The 19,397-nt window shown below is 37.0% G+C and overlaps 1 protein-coding gene across 2 annotated transcripts in view; it reads right to left on the reverse strand.

Annotated features, from left to right (window-relative positions):
- Window positions 1-19,397, reverse strand: part of LOC102975796 (coiled-coil domain-containing protein 170-like) — a 48,802-nt gene that overhangs the window by 22,247 nt on the left and 7,158 nt on the right. For both annotated transcript variants that reach the window (XM_028495990.1, XM_028495989.1), the window contains exon 3: window positions 2,052-2,308. In XM_028495990.1, the coding sequence (XP_028351791.1) occupies window positions 2,052-2,308 (257 nt within the window). The remainder of the gene's footprint in view (window positions 1-2,051; window positions 2,309-19,397) is intronic.

Consider the following 19,397-nt stretch of genomic DNA (forward strand, 5'->3'; position numbering starts at 1 on the left):
AAAATGCATAAATCGTACCAATGATTTCTTAGGTCAGTCTCCCACGGCAATAAAAATAAAAGCAAAAATAAACAAATGGGACCTGATCAAATTTACAAGCTTTTGTACAGCAAAGGAAACCATAAACAAAATGAAAAGACAACCTACAGAATGGGAGAAAATATTTGTAAATGATGCGACTGACAAGGGCTTAATTTCCAAAATATACAAACAGCTCACAGAATTCAACAACAAAAAAAAAACCAACAATCCAATCGAAAAATGGGCAGAAGACCTAAATAGACATCTCTCCAAAGAAGACATATAGATGGCCAAAAAGCACATGAAAATAAGCTCAACATCACTAATTATTAGAGAAATGCAAATCAAAACTACAATGAGGTATCATCTCACACGGCTCAGAATGGCCATCATTAAAAAGTCCACAATTCATTAGGATTTACACTTAAGATATGAAAAACTATTACATGTATATTTGTCTCCAATAAAAAGTTTTAAAAAATGTCTACAAATAACAAATGCTGGAGAGGGTGTGGAGAAAAGGGAACCCTCCTACACTGTTGGTGGGAATGTAAATTGGTGCAGCCACTATGAAAAACAGTATGGAGGTTCCTCAAAAAACTAAAAATAGAGTTGCCCATATGATCCAGCAATCCCACTCCTGGGCATATATCTGGACAAAACTATAAAAAAGAATGAAATAATGCCATTTGTAGCAACATGGATGGACCTAGAGATTATCATATTAAGTGAAGTAAGTCAGAAGGAGAAAGTCAAATACCATATGATATCACTTATATGTAGAATCTAAAAAAAGGGTACAAATGAACTTATCTACAAAACAGAAACAGATTCACAGACATAGAGAAGAGACTTGTGGTTGCCAAGGGGAAGGGAGTGTGGGGGAGGAATGGATTGGGAGTTTTTGATTAGCAGATGCAAACTATTATATATAGAATGGATAAACAAGGCCCTACTGTATAGCACAGGGAACTATATTCAATGTCCTGTGATAAACCGTAATAGAAAAGTATATAAAAAAGAATGTATGTATATGTATAACTTAATTTGCTGTACAGAAAAATTAACACATTGTAAATCAACTGTACTTCAACAAATAAAAATTTTTTAAATTAGTCAAAATGGATCAAAGACAAAAATTTAAGTACTAAAACAATAACTATTAAAAGAAAACATATGTGTAAATCTTTGTGATACTGGATTAGGCAATGGTTTCTTTGATATAACACCGAAGACACACACACACACACAAAAGATAAACTTCATCAAAATTAAAAGATTTTGGAAACCAGCCTGGAAGTTGCTCAGAAATAACCTCAAAAAGTTAAACATAGAGTTATTTTACGACCCAGCAATTCTACTCCTAAGGCATATACCTAAGAGAAATAAAACATACAATCATATAAAAGCTCATATAAGAATGTTCATAGCAGCTTATTCATAAAGTCCCCTGCAAAGGAAACAACCCAATGTTCATCAACTGATGAATGGATAAATAAAATGTGGTGTATCCTTATGATGGAATATTATTCAGCCATTAAAAAAATGAAGTACTGATTCATGCTAAACAGTGATGAATCTTGAAATCATTGCGCTAAATGAAAGAAGTCAGACACAGAGGCTGTATATTGTATGTATCATTTCATTCATATGAAATGTCCAGAAAAGGCAAGTCCACAGAGAAAGAAAGTAGATTGCCAGAGACTGGAGAGAGTGGAATGGGAAGTAACTCCTAACAGACATGGGGTTTTTTTAGGGGTTGAAGGAAACATTCTGAAATTAGAGAGTGGTGATGCTTGCACAACCTTGTGAATATACAAAAAACTACTGAATTGTATACTGCAAAAGGTGAATTTTAATGAAATGAAAATTATCTCTCAGTAAAAAATATTTTTTAAATATAATTTTGAGTCTGTATGTAAAATTCCATTAGATTTAAATTCTGTGATCAATCAGGATATGAGGTTCATATACTATTTGCAAGCTTATGACAAATGACATTTTTGAAAACAAACTAGAAAATTCCCTACCTTAGAAGGTTTTCTAGTTCTATAATTCTTCTAGTTAAATCCCAGTTGCCTCTTTCAAGACTCTGAATATTGGTGTTTTTCAAAGATTTAATTCTGGTTAGAGAAGCAATAAGTTCTTCTAGGTCCTTGATATCATCTTTCAGGGACATTATCTGGAAAGACTGTTGCACATTATTTTCTTTGTAACTTTCTAGCTCATTCTTCATCTCTTGCAATGAAGTTTCTTTTATGAAAAGTTTGTTTCGAAGATTTCTTAGCTAATGAGAAAGAGAAAGTGTTATTTAAAAATCATTTATAAATTTGGTTTTAGAAACTTCATGATTTTAAATCACTATGATATTTGTGTGTGTGTGTTAGTTTCTGCTTTATAATAAAATGAATCAGTTATTCATATACATATGTCCCCATATCTCTTCCCTCTTGCGTCTCCCTCCCTCCCACCTTCCCTATCCCACCCCTCTAGGTGGTCACAAACCACTGAGCTGATCTTCCTGTGCTATGCGGCTGCTTCCCACTAGCCAACTATTTTACGTTTGGTAGTGTATATATGGCCATGCCACTCTCTCACTTTGTCACAGCTTACCCTTCCCCTTCCCCGTAGCCTCAAGTCCATTCTCTAGTAGGTCTGCGTCTTTATTCCCGTCTTGCCCCTAGGTTCTTCATGACCATTTTTTTTTTTTTAGATTCCATATACATGTGTTAGCGTACAGTATTTGTTTTTCTCTTTCTGACTTTCTTCACTCTGTGTGACAGACTCTAGGTCCATCCACCTCACTACAAATAACTCAATTTCGTTTCTTTTTATGACTGAGTAATATTCCATTGTACATATGTGCCACATCTTCTTTGTCCATTCATCTGTTGATGGACACTTAAGTTGCTTCCATGTCCTGACTATTGTAAATAGAGCTGCAATGAACATTTTGGTACATGACTCTTTTTGAATTATGGTTTTCTCAGGGTATATGCCCAGTAGTGGGATCATTATGAGTATTTAAATTATACATTATTATACAATAAAATGAAGACTTCTGAATCTCCTAACAGTAGATTCCAATGTTAAATACATTTTTAAAATCATGTCAAATTGACACAAAAAAAAAAAAAAAAAACATTAACTTTGTTTAAATCTTGTTATAAAAGTAAATTAGACAAATAATGAATTTTATAATTTCTAGCAGAAAAGAAATACTTGATGCTTTGGCCGTGGATGTTTTGTTTTATGATGGGTTGTAAAAGGGAATGTGGTCACAGTCCTCTCTTCTAAAGAGCAGCCTATGTTTATACCACTTGGTTCCTGGCTTTATTTATGCTGATCAGAGAAATGGGTAGAGGGAAGAGTCAAGAGAAAGAGCCAGGCTTAAATTGATTATATATATATTTTAAGGCAACTAAAGGAAAGAAGAGATCGTAAAGCTACAAAGAGAACCAAGAATGATATGAGACATCACATGACATAAAAGAGCCACCAATGGCTGCCACTGGGGGAAGAGTCCAAAAAAGACTGGAGAGGCAAGGGGCGCAGCTGCTGTGAGGTAAGTTATTTATCTCTGGGTAGCATGTAAAAAAATCTCTGCTCTTCTATCTGATAAGTGAAGAAAGTTCACTAGATGAAGAAAATTGAGGCACTGCTGACATTCAAGGGTCAATTAACTTTTAATTTAATCTAATTTGTTCAAATTTCTTAATAGGCTGTGTGTAAACCTGATGAACTAGTAAGAAAGTAAAGCCAAATTTCTTCTTTTTATTGTTATTTAAAAAAATTTTTATTGGAGTGTAGTTGATTTACAATGTTGTGTTAATTTCTGCTGTATAGCAAAGTGAATCAGCTATACGTATACATATATCCCCTCTTTTTTGGATTTCCTTCCCATTTAGGTCAACACAGAGCATTAAGTAGAGTTCCCTGTGCTGTACAGTAGGTCCTCATTAGTTATCTATTTTATACATAGTATCAATAGTGTATATATGTCAATCCCAATCTCCCAATTAATCCCACCCCCTCTTCCCCCTTGGTACCCATACATTTGTTCTCTACATCTGTGTCTCTATTTCTGCTTTGTAAATAAGATCATCTATACCAATTTTTTTCAGATTCCACATATATGCATTAATATATGATATTTGTTTTTCTCTTTCTGACTTTACTTCACTCTGTATGACAGCATTTAGGTCCATCCATGTCTCCACAAATGACTCAATTTTGTTCTTTTTTATGGTTGAATAATATTCCATTGTATATATGTACCACATCTTCTTTATCCATTCCTCTGTTGATGGACATTTAGATTGTTTCCATGTCCTGGCTATTTTAAGTAGTGCTGCAATGAACATTGGGGTGCATGTGTCTTTTTTTTTTAATATAAATTTATTTATTTATTTTTGGCTGTGTTGGGTCTTCGTTGCTGCACGTGGGCTTTTTATCTAGTTGTGGCGAGTGGGGGCTACTCTTCTTTGCGGTATGCGGGCTTTTCGTTGCAGTGGCTTTTCTTGTTGCGGAGCATGGGCTCTAGGAGCACAGGCTCAGTAGTTGTGGCACACAGGCTTAGTTGCTCCACGGCATGTGGCATCTTCCCAGACCAGGGCTCGAACCCGTGTCCCCAGCACTGGCAGGCGGATTCTTAACCACTTCGCCACCAGGGAAGCCTGCATGTGTCTTTTTGAATTATGATTTTCTCTGGGTATATGCCCAGTAGTGGGATTGCTTGGTCACATGGTAGTTCTATTTTTAGTTTTTTTAAGGAACCTCCATACTGTTCTCCATAGTGGCTGTATCAATTTACATTCCCACCAACAGTGCAAGAGGGTTCCCTTTTTTCCACACCATCTCCAGCATTTATTGTTTGTCGATTTTTTGATGATGGCCATTCTGACCGGTGTGAGGTGATATCTCATTGTAGTTTTGATTTGCATTTCTCTAATAATTAGTGATGTTGAGCATTTTTTCATGTGTTTGTTGGTCACCTGTATATCTTCTTCGGACAAATGTCTATTTAGGTCTTCCACCTATTTTTTGATTGGGTTGCTTGTTTTTTTGATATTGAGCTGCATGAGCTGTTTGTATATTTTGGAGATTAATCCTTTGTCAGTTACTTCGTTTGCAAACATTTTCTCCCAAGATGAGGGTTGTCTTTTCATCTTGTTTATGGTTTCCTTTGCTGTGCAAAAGCTTTTAAGTTTAATTAGGTCCTATTTGTTTAGTTCTGTTTTTATTCTCATTACTCTAGGAGGTGGCTAGAGTGTTCTGCCTATGTTTTCCTCTAAGAGTTTTATAGTGTCTGGCCTTACATTTAGGTCTTTAATCCATTTTAGGTTTATTTTTGTGTATGGTGTTAGGGAGTGCTCTAATTTCATTCTTTTACATGTAGCTGTCCAGTTTTCCCAGCACCACTATTGAAGAGGCTGTCTTTGCTCCATTGTATATTTTGGCCTCCTTTGTCATAGATTAGTTGACCATAGGTGCGTGGGTTTATCTCTGGGCTTTCTATCTTGTTCCATTGATCTGTATTTCTGTTTTTGTGCCAGTACCATACTGTCTTGATTACTGTAGCCCTGTGGTATAAAGTCACGGAGACTGATTCGTCCAGCTCCGTTATTTTCCCCTCAAGATTGCTTTTGCTATTTGAGGTCTTCTGTGTTTTCATACAAATTGTAAAATTTTTTGTTCTAGTGTTGTCAAAAATGTCATTGGTAATTTTATAGAGATTGCACTGAACCTGTAGATTGCTTTGGGTAGTATAGTCATTTTCACAATATTGATTCTTCCAATCCAAGAACATGACATATCTCTCTATCTGTTTGTGTCATCTTTGATTTCTTTCATCAGTGTCTCATAGTTTTCTGCGTACAGGTCTTCTGCCTCCTTAGGCTTATTCCTAGGTATTTTATTCCTTTTGTTGCAATGGTAAATGGGATTGTTTCCTTAATTTCTCCTTCTGATCTTTCTTTGTTAGTGTATAGGAATGCAAGAGATTTCTGTGTATTAATTTTGTACCCTGCAACTTTACTAAATTCATTGTTTAGCTCTAGTAGTTTTCTGGTGGCATCTTTAGGATTTTCTATGTATAGTATCATGTCGTCTGTAAACAGTTTCAGTTTTACTTCTTCATTGCCAGTTTGGATTCCTTTTATTTCTTTTTCTTTGATTGCCATGGCTAGGACTTCCAAAACTATGTTGAATAATAGTGGCAAGAGTGGGCACCCCTGTCTTGTTCCTGATTTTAGAGGAAATGCTTTCATTTGACTTTGTAAAACAGCATATGCTTTATAACCAGAAAAAAGTTCAGGAATACTCTGTTACTGAATAAAATTACATTAATTAGAGATGCTATAATTCCCAGGAGCAAAGGAGGTACCAAGATCAAGCATTTGGAACTAAATTTTTAATCCAGTATGTGTATAAGTCAGTGTCTAAAACATTCTGTGGAATTCAAACAATGAAATAAACTTTATATGTTCTCAAAACATACCTTTATGTATTTTCTAATCATACTGCTATTTTAAAAACACACCCCTGTGAAGCCAGTAATTTTATAGAGAAAGAAAATATGGAAGAGTGGAAAGACCTCAAAATCAGGAGGAACAAGACAGACTGTGGCCAAGACAAATAAGTTAAATTTTCTTACCCGCCTTACATTCTGGTTGTAAGAAATAAAAATAACATATATCAAGGGCCTAGCATAGTGTCTGGCACATATTAGAATATAACTATACACTAAATTATAAGCATATGCTAAATTGCAGATGTACACTAAATTGCAGTTTGTGGGGCTTCCCTGGTGGCGCAGTGGTTGAGAGTCCGCCTGCCGATACAGGGGACGCGGGTTCATGCCCCGGTCCGGGAAGATCCCACATGCCGCGGAGCGGCTGGGCCCATGAGCCATGGCCGCTGAGCCTGCGCGTCCGGAGCTTGTGTTCCGCAACGGGAGAGGCCACAACAGTGAGAGGCCCGCGTACCGCAAAACAAAACAAAACAAAACAAACAAAAAAAAATTGCAGTTTGTGCTCCCTTGGAACTTGAAATTAATCATCCAGAAAAGCACTCCACAAACTTTGCTAATTAGCTGCAGAAGCAACTAAAGTATCTGAAATGGAACAGGGTGGTACTCAAACAAGGTCGTGAAGATGAAGTGAAAGATTTGAGCTCAAGCTAACCCATTTCTCCTCTTCATTGCCCAGCCACACTGATGGTAAGAAACCTCTGTGCTCATTCTTTATCTACTATAAATCAATTTTTATATCATTCCATCTCTCATCCCTTATGCCTCACCATGGAAACTCTTCTCTTGTGTCAGATTCAACACTTCTTTTCAGTTGTCATCATATTCCACATGTCACTGAAGCTTTTGACACTATTGGCCATGCTCTTTTGCTGGGTACAGTCATTGGCACTTGGTATCCATTCCCGTTCCTGATGTCTTCTTGTTCCATAGAACTAGAAATAAAACTGTTATTTTCCAGACTCGTTTTTGGAAGCTGGGATTCTCTAGGCCAATGGTTCTCAAACTTTAGCATGCTTCAGAGTGACCTGGAAGTCTTCTTTAAAAACAGATTGCTAGACCTACCCCCAGAGTTTCTAGTTTGGCCTGGGACTAAGAATTTATATTTTTACCAAGTTTCCAGGTGATGTTAATGTTGCTGATCTGGAGAACTACATTTTGAGACCCATGCTTTATGTAAACTGAGCTGCACCAAAGAGAGATGCATTCTCATTAAATTTAAATTAAAGGAGAAAAGACCATCTTCCCACTGCTATTTCTGCTGGTAAGCAAGTTCAAGGAGAAAAAACATTCTCCTTGGAGAATGGACAGAAAAAACATTCCATTACCTATTTATCAGTTTTGTGGAAGTTGAGAGGCAGCTGTGGCTATGCAAGAAATGCTCAATGGCAGTAGCAGCAACTTCTGGACCTTCAGATCTCATCTACAGTGGTGTGTCTTTGAACACATTCATCCAGCACTGGTCCCAGCTCCCACACAAAGACTTTCCAATCATTTTGTATACATGTAATTCTCTGTATTAAATAATTTTTTTGGTAAAAGTCAGAGTGGTTTCTTTTTTCTGCAATGACTCCATGACTGATCCTTGGCTTTCGTGAAACCATGTCTCCTTTTTATCTCCCTCCCTGATTTTCTTTCCATTAGTGCCGGTATCAAAGAACAATGCAAAACTGGATGTGACAAATCCTATGTTGTGTTTTGTTTTCCTTTAAATGACCATAAAAGAGGTAAATTTTTTAAAATGAATTTTACAATTTAGAAGCCAGATAAAGCTTCTCAGCGTGAAGAAGAATCTTCAGAATTCAATAAACTCTTCATGGTCAGCACCATAGCCTCCAGGGTTGCACTGACTTCATCATTTAGATTGCTTTTTAATGCCATTTCCAGCACATGACCAATCTTCTTTATAAAATGTTGTTCCATTTCCCCCAAAATATGCATATTAAAAGCTGTTCTATAGTTTTTATCCTTGAGCAATCCTCATAGAATAAATATAACCTTCCTACCATAGAGGAAATGGAAATGGCTTATAGTCTAAAGTTGGGTTTTTAGGATATTCTGGCAAAATTCTAAAGAGAAATCGGTTTTGCAGTATAAAGTAGTGAGGACAGGAGTCCTTAAAAAAATTATAGCATTATTAAACTAAAACTTCTTAGAATAGAATCGAATCATTAGTGAAATAAATTTAGCAAATTCTCCCTAGAGAAAAAGAGAGAAGTCACTAGTTAAGAGAACTCAGAGTCACTGGTTGATAACGAAATGTTTTAAATCTTTTTACCTTGTACCAAACTCTAGGATCAGATTTTTTACCCCCTTCTTACTTTTCACACAAGTGAAACTTTTACTCCTTGTGTAAAGTAATTATTCTTTTATGGCATTTCTTGAGCACTTCCAGTCTTCATTCATTTGTCAGTTTCTATTTATTATCAAAATATGTGATTTGCTTCACCTCTGAGTCTATGTATTACAAATCAGATCCTGTCTTAGGACCTATTTATTTAATCATAAATTAATTTACTTAAAATAATGGGTTAAATATTCTATGAAAGATCTATTTAGAAAATACCTCTTAATAGCAAGATCAAATGTTTAAAAAATGGCAAGTGGGAGCCCCCTGGTGGCCTAGTGGTTAGGATTCTGAGCTTTCACTGCTGTGGCCCGGGTTCAATCCCTGGTCAGGGAACTGAGATCCCGCAAACAGTGCAGTGTGGAAAAAAAAAAAAAAAAAGTTAAAAATTCATTTATACGTAAATTCATTCATTTAAAAACATGTTAATTAGATCAGAGTCATTTTTTACTCACCCTTTTGTTTTTAACTCTCCGCTTCAAGTCATTTAGTCTGTTCATTGTACTTCTAATATGTCTTTCATATCTACCCCTTTCTTCCCATTTGTCTTTGTCTTGTTTCAGGGCTTCATTGTCCATCTCATGCACTGTTTGTTGTAAGACATCGTACTTGGTCTTCCCACCTCCAATCTAGCAACCCTCTAAGCCATTCTTTATTCAACAAACAAGGCTTTAGTGTCTTCTGTGTTCCAGGCATGTGCTAGGCTCTGGGGATCCTGAGAAGATTAAGAACTCTCAAAAATTTCCCAGCTCACTAGGGAGACCAATTTGGAAACAACTAGAATATACCATAACAGGTGCAATAACAGTGGTATGAACAGAATGTTCCAAGAACACAAGCAAAGAATATCTAATCTGCCCTTAGCTGTTTCAGATCGTATAATATCACTTCTCCTCAAAACCCTGTGTTGGGGACTTTGCTGGTGGCACAGTGGTTAAGAATCTGCCTGCAGGGGACATGGGTTCGATCCCCGGCCCTGGAGGATCCCACATGCTGCAGAGCAACTAGGCCCATGCACCACAACTACTGAGCCCACGTGCCACAACTGCTGCAGCCTGCGCGCCTGGAGCCCGTGCTCCACAATAAGAGAAGCCACAGCAATAAGCCCGCGCACCGCAACAAAGAGTGGCCCCTGCTCGCCCCAACTAGAGAAAAGCCCGCGTGCAACAACAAAGACACAGTGCAGCCAAAAATAAATAAAATAAAATAAAATAATTAATTTTTAATAAAATAACAAAACACTGTGATGATTCCCTATCAACTTCAAACTCATTATAGCATGTTTTTCTGGCTACTTCACTGACTCCAACCTACTTTTACAGTTCTACACCCCTATCTTCAGTTATTTATTTTATTTTTTGTTGGCCATGTCGCACCGCATGTGGGATCCTAGTTCCCCAACCGGGGATCGAACCTACGCCCCCTGAAGTGGAAGCGCAGAGTCTCAACCACTGGACCACCAGAGAAGTCCTCCTACACCCCCATCTTCAACCTCTATGCCCTTCAAGTTTCACCTTAACTGCCCCTACCTCCAAGAAGCCTATGTTCAGAGTTTACGTGGTATTTCCTTTCATTGTATACGCCTATCTCCCCACCTTCTAATTTTTTTGTGGATGAGAATCATGGTTAATTTATTTTTATATCCTCACCTCCCAAGTGCCTTATTTTAGTAATTTTCACATGGCAGAACCTCAGCAAATGCTGAGCTGAAACTTAATTCCTATCAAATGATCCCAATTTCTGGTAATTACAATAATTGCTCAAGTCTGTCAGCATTATCTTCATTATTTTAACCAGTAAGTCAGGGGGTTCTCTGAACTGCAGTGGTTCAGCGATACCATGTAAATAATGAATGTCCCCTGGAGTTGTGTAATGCAGTGGTCCCATTTCCCTGTACTAGGATATAAGAACTATGTTTTAAGATCTTATTTTTAGTTATTTTATTGTTAGGGTATTTTTAAGATAATGTTAGGTAACAGGTTTCTTGAAAAGTACTTAAGGTAGCATGAGTCTCAGACTCACACAACATTGATTCTAGATCTAGTTTAATTTTCCTTTTAAAGACCAAACTTTTTCAATTAGTCTTCCAGAGGACTTGACAGTTCTAGTTTTTACTTCCTCCAGATAAACAGTGATTTGCAAACTCTAAGATTTAAAAACACTCCTTCATGAGAAAGACAAATATCATACGATAACGCATATATATGGAATCTTGAAAAAGGGTACAAATGAACTTATCTACAAAACAGAAATCGAGTTACAGATGTAGAAAACAAATTTACAATTACCAGGGGGTAAGGGGAGAGGAATAAATTGGGAGACTGGGATTGACATATACACACTGCTATATATAAAATAGATAACTAATAAGGCCCTGCTGTATAGCACAGGGAACTCTACTCAATACTCCATAATGACCTATGTGGGAAAAGAATCTAAAAAAGAATGGATATGTGTATATGTATAACTGATTCACTTTGTTGTACACCTGAAACTAACACAACATTGTAAATCAACTATACTCCAATAAAAATTAAAAAAAAATAGTCTGACACATGTGGTGGAATATTTAGGAAAGTCCAAAAAAATTACAGCTTATATAACGAAAAACTGGCATCGAGCAATATTTTATTGTGATTAAAAAGTCATGACTTTATGAATTACAAAAAACCCAAAAAAAACCGAAAGAAAAAAAAACCACCACTCTTGCATTACAGGCATACTTCAGAGATACTGCAGACCACTGCAATAAAGCAAATATCACAATAAAGCGAACCACATGAATTTTTTGGTTGCCCAGTGCATACCAAAGTTATGTTTACACTATACTATAAAATGTGCAATAGCATTGTGTCTAAAAAAACAATGTACGTACCATAATTTAAAAATACTTCATTGCTAAAAAATGCTAACCATCATCTAAGCCTTCAGTGAGTCATAATCTTTTTGCTGATGGAGGCAATTGAAATTGTCTCCATGCTGATGGCTGCTGACTTAAGCAGGTGGTGGTTGCTGAAGGTTAGGATGGCTGAGGCAATTTCCTAAAATAAGACAACAATGAAGTTTGCCGCATCAATTGGCTCTTCCTTTCACAAACAATTTCTCTCTCAGCATGTAATACTTTTTGAAAGAGTTTTACCCACAGAAATCTTTTTAAAAATTGGAGTAAATCCTCTCAAACTCTGTCCCTGCTTTATCAACTAAGTTTATGTAATATTCTAAATCCTTTGCTGTCCTTTCAACAATCTTCATAGCATCTTCACCAGGAGTAGATTCTATCTCAAGAAACCACTATATTTGCTCAACCATAAGAAGCAACTCCTCATCTGTTCAAGTTTTATCATGAGATAGCAGCAATTCAGTCACATCTTCAGGCTCCACTTCTAATTCTTGTTCTCTTGCTATTTACACCACATCTGCAGGGACTTCCTCCACTGAAGTCTTGAACCCCTCAAAACCATCCATGAGGGTTAGAATCAACTTCTTACAAGTTTCTGTTAATGTTGATATTTTGAACTCTTTCCATGAATTACAAATGTTCTTAATGGCACCTAGAATGATGAATCCTTTCCCGAAGTTTTTCAATTTCCTTTGCCCAGATGCATCAGAGCAATCACTATGGCAACAATAGCCTTATGAAATATATTTCATAAATAATAAGACTTGAAAGTCGAAACTAGGGACTTCCCTGGTGGTCCAGTAGGTAAGACTCCACACTCCCAACGTGGGGGACCCGGGTTCTATCCCTGGTTGGGGAACTAGATCCCGCATGCATGCTGCAACCAAGAGTCGACTTGATGCAACTAAGAAGTCCACATGCTGCAACTAAAAGATCCCGTGTGTTGCAACTAAGACCCGGAGCAGCCTAAATAAATAAATAAATAAATAAATAAAATCTTTTAAAAAAATGTTGAAATTACTACCTGATCCATGGGCTGAAGAATGGATGTTGTATTAGCAGGTATGAAAATAACATTAACCTCACTGTATATCTCCATCAGAGCTCTTGGGTGACCAAGAGCAGTAATATTTTGAAAGAAATCTTTTTTTCTGAGCAGTAGGCCTCAACAGCAAGTTTAAAATACTCAGTAAACCATGTTGTAAACAAATGGGCTGTCATCCAGGCTTTGTTGTTCAATTTACAGAGCACAGGCAAAATAGATTTAGCATAATTCTCAAGGGCTCTAGGACTTGGGAAATGGTAAATGATCACTGGCTTCAGCTGAAAGACACCAGCTGCATTAGCCTCTAACAAGAGAGTCAGCCTGTCCTTGGAAGCTCTGAAGCCAGGCATTGACTTCTTTCTAGCTATGAAAGTCCTAGATGGCATCTTCTTCCAATAGGAGGCTGCATTGAAAACTTGTTGGTTAGTGTGGCCACCTTCATCTTGATCTTAGCTAGTTCTTCTGAATAACTTGCTGCAGCCTCTACATCAGCATTTGCTGCTTCACCTTTTATGTTATGGAAACAGCTTTTTCCTCAAACCTCATGACCCAACCTCTGCTAGCCTCAAACTATTTTCTGCAGCTTCCTCACCTCTCTCAGCCTTCCTAGAATTGAAGAGTTAGGGCTTTGCTCTGGATTAGGCTTTGGCTTAAGGGAATGCTGTGGCGGGTTTGATCTCTATCCAGATCACAAGAACTTTTCTCCATATCAGCAATAAGGCTGTTTCACTTTCTTATCACTCGTGTGTTCACTGGAGTAGCACTTTTAATTTCTTTCAAGAACTTTTCCTTTTCTTTCACAACTTGGCTAACAGTTTGGGCAAAAGGCCTAGCTTTCAGCCTCTCTCACCTTTTGATATGCCTTCCTCACTAAGCTTAATCATTCCTAGCTTTTGATTTAAAGCAAGAGATGTGCAACTCATTCTTCCACTTTAACACTTAGAGGTCATTGTCGAGTTATAAATTGGCCTAATTTTAATATTGTTGTGTCTCAGGGAATAGGGAGGCCTGGGGAGAGGGAGAGAGATGGGGAATGGCAGTAGGTGGAGTAGTCAGAACTCACAACATTTATCAATTAAGCCCGCTACCTTATATGGGCACAGTTTGTGGTCCCCAAAACAATTACATTAGTAACATCAAAGATCACCACAACAAATGTAATAATGAAAAAGTCTGAAATATTGTGAAAGCTACCAAAATGTGACACAGAGGCATGAAGTGAGCAGATGCTGTTGGAAAAATAGTGCCAATAGACTTTCTCAAAGCAGGGCTACCACAGACCTTCAATTTGTGAAAAACACAATATCAGCGAAGTGCAATAAAGTGAAACACAATAAAAGAGGTATGGCTGTTACCCTTTATATTAAAGAATCCAAATTTTTGAATAGTTTGATGTTGGGTTTGGACATCATGAACCAGAAATATATTCAGAACTCAGCTAAATTTAGGTAACGCCCGAACTCAGATACAGCTTGTTAATAAAAATTGTCAACAAAGGACTTATGTCTAGAATATATAAAGGACTCTAAACTCTCAGAAAACAATCTGATTAAAAAATGGGCAAAAGACTTGAACAGAAACTTTACCGGAAAGGATATGTGGATGGCAAATAAGCACATAAAAATAGGTTCAGGGACTTCCCTGGTGGTCCAGTGGGTAAGACTCTGTGCTCCCAATGCAGGGGGCCTGGTTTTGATCCCTGGTCGGGGAACTAGATCCCACATGCATGCCGCAACTAAGAAGTCCTCATGATGCAACTAAAAAAAAAGATCCCACATGTTGCAGCTAAGACCCGGCCCAGCCTAAATAAATAGTTTAAAAAAATAGGTTCAACATCACCAGCCATTAAGGATATTCAAATTAAAGCCACAATTTGATACCACTACACATACATTAAAATATCTAAAATACAAAATAATGACAACACCAAATGCTGGTGAGGATGCAGAGAAACCAGATCACTCATACGTTGCTGGTAGGAAGATAAAATGGTCCAGCTACTCTGGAAAATAGTTTGGCAGTTGCTTTTAAAACTAAATATGCAAATACCATATGACCCAGCTATAGTATTTTGGGGCACTTATCCCAGAGAAATGAAAAATTATGTTCACACAAAAACCTGTACATGCATGTTCATAGCAATTCTATTTGTGATAGCCAAAAAACCAACAAGTCAACAAAGTGAATGGTTAAACAAACTGTGGTACATACATACCACAATCTCAGCAATAAAAAGGACCAAACTATTGATACAACAGCTTGAACAAATCTCCAGGAAATTACGCTGAATGAAAAAGCCAATCTCAAACAGTAACATATGCATGATTCTTTTGTATAACATTTTAAAAACAGCTTTATTAGGATATAATTCATGGATTCACCCATTTAAAGTATACAGTTGAGTGGTTTTTAGTATGTTCATAGACTTGTGCAGCCATATTGAACAATTTTTTACTTTTTAAATTGAGATATAATCCACATACCATAAAATTCACCCTTTAAAGTGTACCATTCAGTTTTTAGTATATTTGCAGTTGTGCAACCATCACCATGATCTAATTCCAGAACATTTTCATTATCCCCTAAAGAAACCCCATACCTGTTAGTAGTCACTCCCCATTCCCCGCTCCTCCTAGCTCCTGGCAACCACTAATCTGTTCTCTGTTTCTATGGATTTGCCTATTGTGTACATTTTATATAAATGGAATTATACAATATGTTGCCTCTTGTGACTGGCTTCTTTTCATTTAGCATAATGTTTTCAAGGTTCATCCATGTTGGAGCATGAATCAGGACTTCATTCCTTTTTATGGCTAAATAATATTCTACTATATGGATATACCACATATTGCATATCTACTCATCAGCTGATGGATATTTGGGTTGTGTCCACTTTTTGGCTTTATGAAAAATGTTACAGTGAACATTCATTTACAAGTTTTTATGTGAATATATTTCTAATTCTCTTGTCTATCTACCCAGCAGTGGGATTGTTGGGTCATATGATAACTCTATGTTTAGTTTATTGAGTATATGACTTTTTTTTTTTCAGTATATAACATTTTTGAAATGACAACATGTTAGAAATGGAGAAGAGATTAGTGGTTGCCAGGAGTTGGGGATGGGAAGGAAGTGGGTGTGGGTGGATATCAAATGGCAATGGGAAGGATCTTTGTGCTGTTAAAACTAATTGTTCAGTATTTTGATTGACTGTTTAGAACTTGATACACATAAACACACAAATGAGTACAAGTAAAACTGGGGGAACCTGAATAATATTGGTGGATTGTATTGTATCAATGTCAATATTTAGGCTGTTACATTATACCATAGTTTTGCAAAATTTGGAAGAAACTTTGCAAAATTTACAGTGGATCTCTCTGTATTATTTCTTAAAACTGCAAATGAATCTACAATTACCTCAATAAAAATTTCAATTAAAATTAATAATAACTGGTTCTCATATATTTTTCTTTAGCTGCAAAATTTATATTGCCTCCATTCGCCCTGCCAGAGCTGGCTGCATCTACCAGCTTTCTACTATTTGCCTTTTTACTACACCAAGGGAAGAAAACATCTTATCTGCAAAAAACACTGTCATATTGCCCTCACAAATAAAAGTTTCCATGAAAATCAAATTAAAAATACTGGCAAAACACATTAAATTTATCTTCAATTTAAGACACTAGGCCTTATTATACATATTATCAGTAATTTTTTTTACAAGTTGTTTAACTTTTTTTTTTTTTAATTTTTTCTTGGCCGTGCCACATGGCTTGTGGGATCTTAGTTCCCCAACCAGGGATCGAACCTGGGCCCCCTTCAGTGGAAGTGCCAAGTCCTAACCACTGGACCACCAAGGAATTCCCTGTTTAACTTTTACTACTACAGCAGCCCACCTAGCACTATGCAAGAGTTTTAGCTCAGTATCATATTGCCTAAACTACACAACACAATCACCAACTGAATACTTTAATATTTAACCCTTCTATAGCTGGCTTTTCCTAAATATAGCTCTCTTGCACCTGTTTCTCCATTATTGGACAGAAACACATGATAATTATTTTTGTATGTCCCACAAAGAGATAAAGTTAATTATAACAAAAGATTTAAATGTATGCAGTGAAGAGAAAAACTGTCTCATCAAGACAACTGTGTTCCTGTAGGATTAAATAATAGGTAATTGGAAAAGGGAAAGATGACTCATGCTGAAGGTACTCACTGAAATCACTAGACTTTTTTTTTTTTTAGTAAGTTTGACACAGTTAAACTGTCACTAATTTTTATTAAATTCAGAAAATGCCAATATGAGCTATGGAATACTTTTTAATGTATACAGTATCTAAAATCAAGTCAAAATGAGACCTTGTAGAGGCTTTTAGATATCTGTTTTCACAAATAGATGAAAAATATGTATAGGTACCAAATGCTTTATGTACATGTAGAAAATTGCTTTTAAAAAGTACTTGGAAATTCTTGAAAATAGCTTACATATTTTCTTTAAACAAGGTTTAAAACCTTTTTTTGACAATTTGGTTTAAAAGGTTTTCCATGAATTAGGTGTAGACATAAACCCTAACTGAATCCAAATCCAAATTATCAAAAATCCCAAACTTCAGGGCTTCCCTGGTGGCGCAGTGGTTGAGAGTCCGCCTGCCGATGCAGGGGACACGGGTTCGTGCCCCGGTCCGGGAGGATCCCACATGCCGCGGAGCGGCTGGGCCCGTGAGCCATGGCCGCTGAGCCTGTGCTTCCGGAGCCTGTGCTCCGCAAAGGGAGAGGCCGCAGCAGTGAGAGGCCCGCGTACAACAACAACAACAACAACAACAACAAAAAAAAAACAAAAAATCCCAAACTTCAGACATATTAGTAGTAAGTTATTCTGTGGAGAAGAACAACGCTACCCATAGTAAAACTGCTACAATTTTCAGGGATTTGCATCACATTTTTCTTCCTGAAATAAAAAACAAATTAAGAAATGTCTCCAGGCTTCCCTGGTGGCGCAGTGGTTGGGAGTCCGCCTGCCGATGCAGGGGACACGGGTTCGTGCCCCGGTCCGGGAAGACCCCACATGCCGCGGAGCGGCTGGGCCCGTGAGCCATGGCCGCTAAGCCTGCGCGTCTGGAGCCTGTGCTCCGCAACGAGAGAGGCCACAACAGTGAGAGGCCCGTGTACCGCAAAAAAAAAAAAAAAAGAAATATCTCCAAAGTCTCATAAGATTTATTGTATCTATGTAAATTATGTTTAAATTTAATTTCTATTCACCTCTCTATGCTAAAAGAGGGAAAATGTTAGCATAAAAAATTGAAAGAAATTATCTATCTATCTATCTATCTACATGAAACCTGGAGTCAGGCTATTGATAGATAAGATAGCAGAAAAGAACTTTAATGAGGTCCTGAGCAGAAAAGAGGTCTCAAGGAATAAAGCCACTCTTATGGGCTGAGTGTGTCCCTTCAAAATTCATATGTTGAAGTCCTAACCCCTAGTACCCCAGAATGTGACTGTATTTGAGGATAGGGTGTTTAAAGAAGTAACTATGTTAAAATGAGATCTTTAGGGTGAGCCCTAATTCAACATGACTGATGTTCTTAATGAGAGGAAGAAATTTGGACACACTGACCAAGCGAAGACACAGAGAACAGATGGCCATTTACAAGCCAAGGAGATAGGCCTCAGAAGAAACCAACTGTCTCATCATGAAAAAAAAAATTATGTGAGGTGATGGACGTATTAACCAACCTTATTGTGGTAATATTTTGCAATACATGTGTATATCAAATCACCACGTTGTACATCTTAAATTTACACAATGTTATGTCAGTTATATGGCAATAAAGCTGGGGAAAACATTAAAAAGAAGAAACTAGCCCTGCTGACACCTTATGTTGGACTTCTAGCCTCCAGAACTGTGAAAAAATAAATTTCTGTTATTTAAGCCACCCAGTCCGTGGCACTTTATTATGGCAGCCCAAGCAAACCAGTACAGACACCATAGATAGCTACTTATTCAAAAGGCTAGTCAATGTCCCAATAGAAGCATTTAGAACATTTTACTTAAAGGTAACCATAGAGGCAATACAGACATAAGCAGTCACATCATGTTACCTTTAACAATGACAATGGCCTTTGGGATTCCAAACTTAGTTACCTATCTCTTGCAACAAATATTTTAGGGTACTTGAGTTCAACTAAAGAATTCCATAGGCACTCTCTAGTTCATCACAGGGTGTCAAGAGAAAAGTCAAGGCATTTCCTACAAATGTGGTTTCTTTTTCATCTGTTGATATTACTCAGATGTTTCATTAAGTATTTAATAAGAGCAGTGGGTATTTGCCATTTGGGGCTATACTGGAAAGTGGGAACTCACCCTTTCCATTGAAAAATGCTTAATACATGTAACTATTATTATTATATACATTTTGAGCACGGCAGTTCCTAAGCAATGTTCTAATACTACAGCATTCAGCAGTAACTCAAAAGCGGCACTACGTATTATACCATCTTCAAAGGGACTTCTCTGGCAAAAGACAGATTTGGGTCTACATTAGTGCTC

This window comes from Physeter macrocephalus, chromosome 11, assembly GCF_002837175.3.
Source record: "Physeter macrocephalus isolate SW-GA chromosome 11, ASM283717v5, whole genome shotgun sequence".
Lineage (NCBI taxonomy): Eukaryota > Metazoa > Chordata > Mammalia > Artiodactyla > Physeteridae > Physeter > Physeter macrocephalus.